The sequence below is a fragment of the Trypanosoma equiperdum genome (assembly GCF_001457755.1).
Source record: "Trypanosoma equiperdum strain OVI genome assembly, contig: ctg_1754, whole genome shotgun sequence".
NCBI lineage: Eukaryota > Euglenozoa > Kinetoplastea > Trypanosomatida > Trypanosomatidae > Trypanosoma > Trypanosoma equiperdum.
Genome location: NW_027123787.1, coordinates 180 through 2,518, shown reverse-complemented (window position 1 = coordinate 2,518; position 2,339 = coordinate 180). Strand labels below are relative to the sequence as shown.

At 43.3% G+C, this 2,339-nt stretch overlaps 1 protein-coding gene across 1 annotated transcript; it reads right to left on the bottom strand.

Annotated features, from left to right (window-relative positions):
• Positions 1 to 451: 451 nt before the first annotated feature.
• TEOVI_000574300 (Glutathione S-transferase, N-terminal domain containing protein, putative) lies at positions 452 to 1,507 on the bottom strand (the record flags this gene model as incomplete). Its single annotated transcript, XM_067223049.1, has 1 exon — positions 452 to 1,507. One exon carries the CDS (start codon positions 1,505 to 1,507, stop codon positions 452 to 454), a length of 1,056 nt encoding a protein of 351 aa, XP_067079150.1.
• Positions 1,508 to 2,339: the final 832 nt, after the last annotated feature.

Genomic DNA, 2,339 nt, shown 5'->3' with positions numbered 1-2,339 from the left:
CCTCCTCCTCCTCCAATTCGTTCACTTATTTATTGTCTCTGGGACGGGTAGCAAATTGTGATAGTTCGTTGTTAACAAAAGAGAGAGAGAGAGAGAAAAAAAAAAGAAGCGTAAACAACTGAACAAAAACAACAAGCGACGTAAATAACAAAGGAAGAGGAGCAGGAAAACAACGAAGAAACGAAAGAAAAAAAAAACGATCATAAGGGAAGGGCACACAGAGGCGCAACCAAAGCAAGGTTTAAGCGTCATGCCGGAGAGAAGGAAAAAAAAAACACGCAAAATAAAATAAAGTTTAAAAAAAAAAGAGACGAACAGAACTAACCAACCAACCAAACGCAAAAACAAAACAAGAAAGAAAACGGCCAAACAAACACGAAAACGTGTGTATGTGTGTGGGAGGGGAGGAGGAGAAAGGAAGGAGAGGGAAGAAGTAAGATAACATCCTTATCTACATGATGTTTATCTTCAGCGCCGTTCGCAGGTTATCCGCTACGGGAAGGCGCATGATAACCCTGCTGTACTGCGTCAGCGTTGGGCACTTCTGCTTGACGAGTGGCATCAGCAGTTTTGTTGTGGCTGCCTGTGCGATGGCCATTGACACGACAAGGTCTGCCGCCGTGAGAGAGTCACCTACCAAAAAAATAATATCACTTGGTGGAGCTACATTCCGTTGTGGTGCAATTGTTACGGGCCGTGGGGTACCTGCACTTCCGCGTGGCGACATTACATTAACTGTACACAATGATTGCCATGGGAAGGAAGAAGCGTCGTTGCCCTTTTCTTTGCTGTCAGGGGGACTGTTTCCCATAATAGAGCTGGATTCATGTCGTTCCTCCGTACAACTCTTAATGTTGTATGTGTGACAACCACGGAGAGCCGTAGTGCCGCGGGGAGTAAAGGCGATATGACCTTCCTCCTCCGACAAACCTCCATCTGCTTCTTCCACACAGACACTACCGTTAAGGTGTGTGCTGCCGTTGCATGTGTGTCCTTGTAGTTGCTTCTTTTTTGACTTAAGTTGCTGCTCCAAATCACCCAGAGCCTCTAAGACCGCATCACACGCTCCCTGCGCTGCCGCTTGTTCCTGTCGCCTCGAGCCACGCTTCTCCGCCTCAACTATCTGAAGAACATGCGGATCAACTTCTGTCATGATGAAGGCAAGCCATTGATCTACTGCTGCCACTTCAAGTTCACTTTTACCATAAAGAGTATACGGTACAGTGTGTTCTGGTGTGGGGTAACGCAAACTGCCATGAGGACCATACGGCCGCTCCGTTCGTGCAAAATGCCGAATGATGGCGTTGGTGCCAAACAAATAACCCTCATCGGACTTCAGAACTGGCGCACGCCCGAGCGGGTGGCAGTTTAGCCGATAGCTTTCCGTTGCATTTTCCACTCCATCAGTGATGGGGGCAACTTTCACTTTTGTCTGAGCGAAAGCGGCAACGAGAAGGATGCGATGGACGTTATGATCCTCAAGCGACCCAACCAATGTGAGAACCATCGCGACTGTTCACCCTTTTTTTTGTATGTATTTATTTATTTATCTTCCCCCCTCCCTCTACGTATAATACAAGTGCTCCCCTTCGTATGCGTGTGTGTGTAGTCTCTGTCTGTCTGTCTGTCTGTCTGTATGATTCCTTTTATTTTTTTGTTCTCTCTTTCTTTCTTTCTCTCTCTCTCTCTGTGTGTGTGTGTGTGTGTGATGTTCCCTCCTTCAACCCTAAATAACTACTCTTTTACTCAATATAACTTTCCTTTTTTTCTCACTGTGCTCTCCCTTTCTTTGTGCGGTGAAAGGAAGGGATAAACTGAGAGCCGTTTCTTAATTCTTTATTTTTTTTTGATCCTTTCTTCCTAATTCTACTTCTTTGTTCTTGACCTTTATTTATTTGTTTCTTTCCTCTCCCTTTTCGTTTATTTTTCTTTATTATTTTCAGTCTCGAACGTAACTGCTGCGGTGAAGCTTGTGAACCAAATAAGAAGAAAAAGAAAAAGATAATGATAAGAACAATTGATATGCAGAAAGAATTCAAACACCAACGCCGAAATGAAGTGGGACAGGTAACAAAGCAGAAATGGCAAAACATACTTTTTTTTCTTTAAAAAAAAATAAGGTAAGTAAGTGAGAAGGAAAACAAAAATAATATAGTGAAGATATTTCTAATTAATTAGCTCCAGCAGTTTGATGCGATAACGAAACTGTTTCTTCTTTTTTTTTAAAAAAAGAAATTTATCGCACTTGCTTTGCTGATATTGTAGTTGGATACAACAGTGTCCTCATATGCGTGTGTCAATTCTGCCATGCGATGAGCGCCTAAAGAGAACTACGCTAC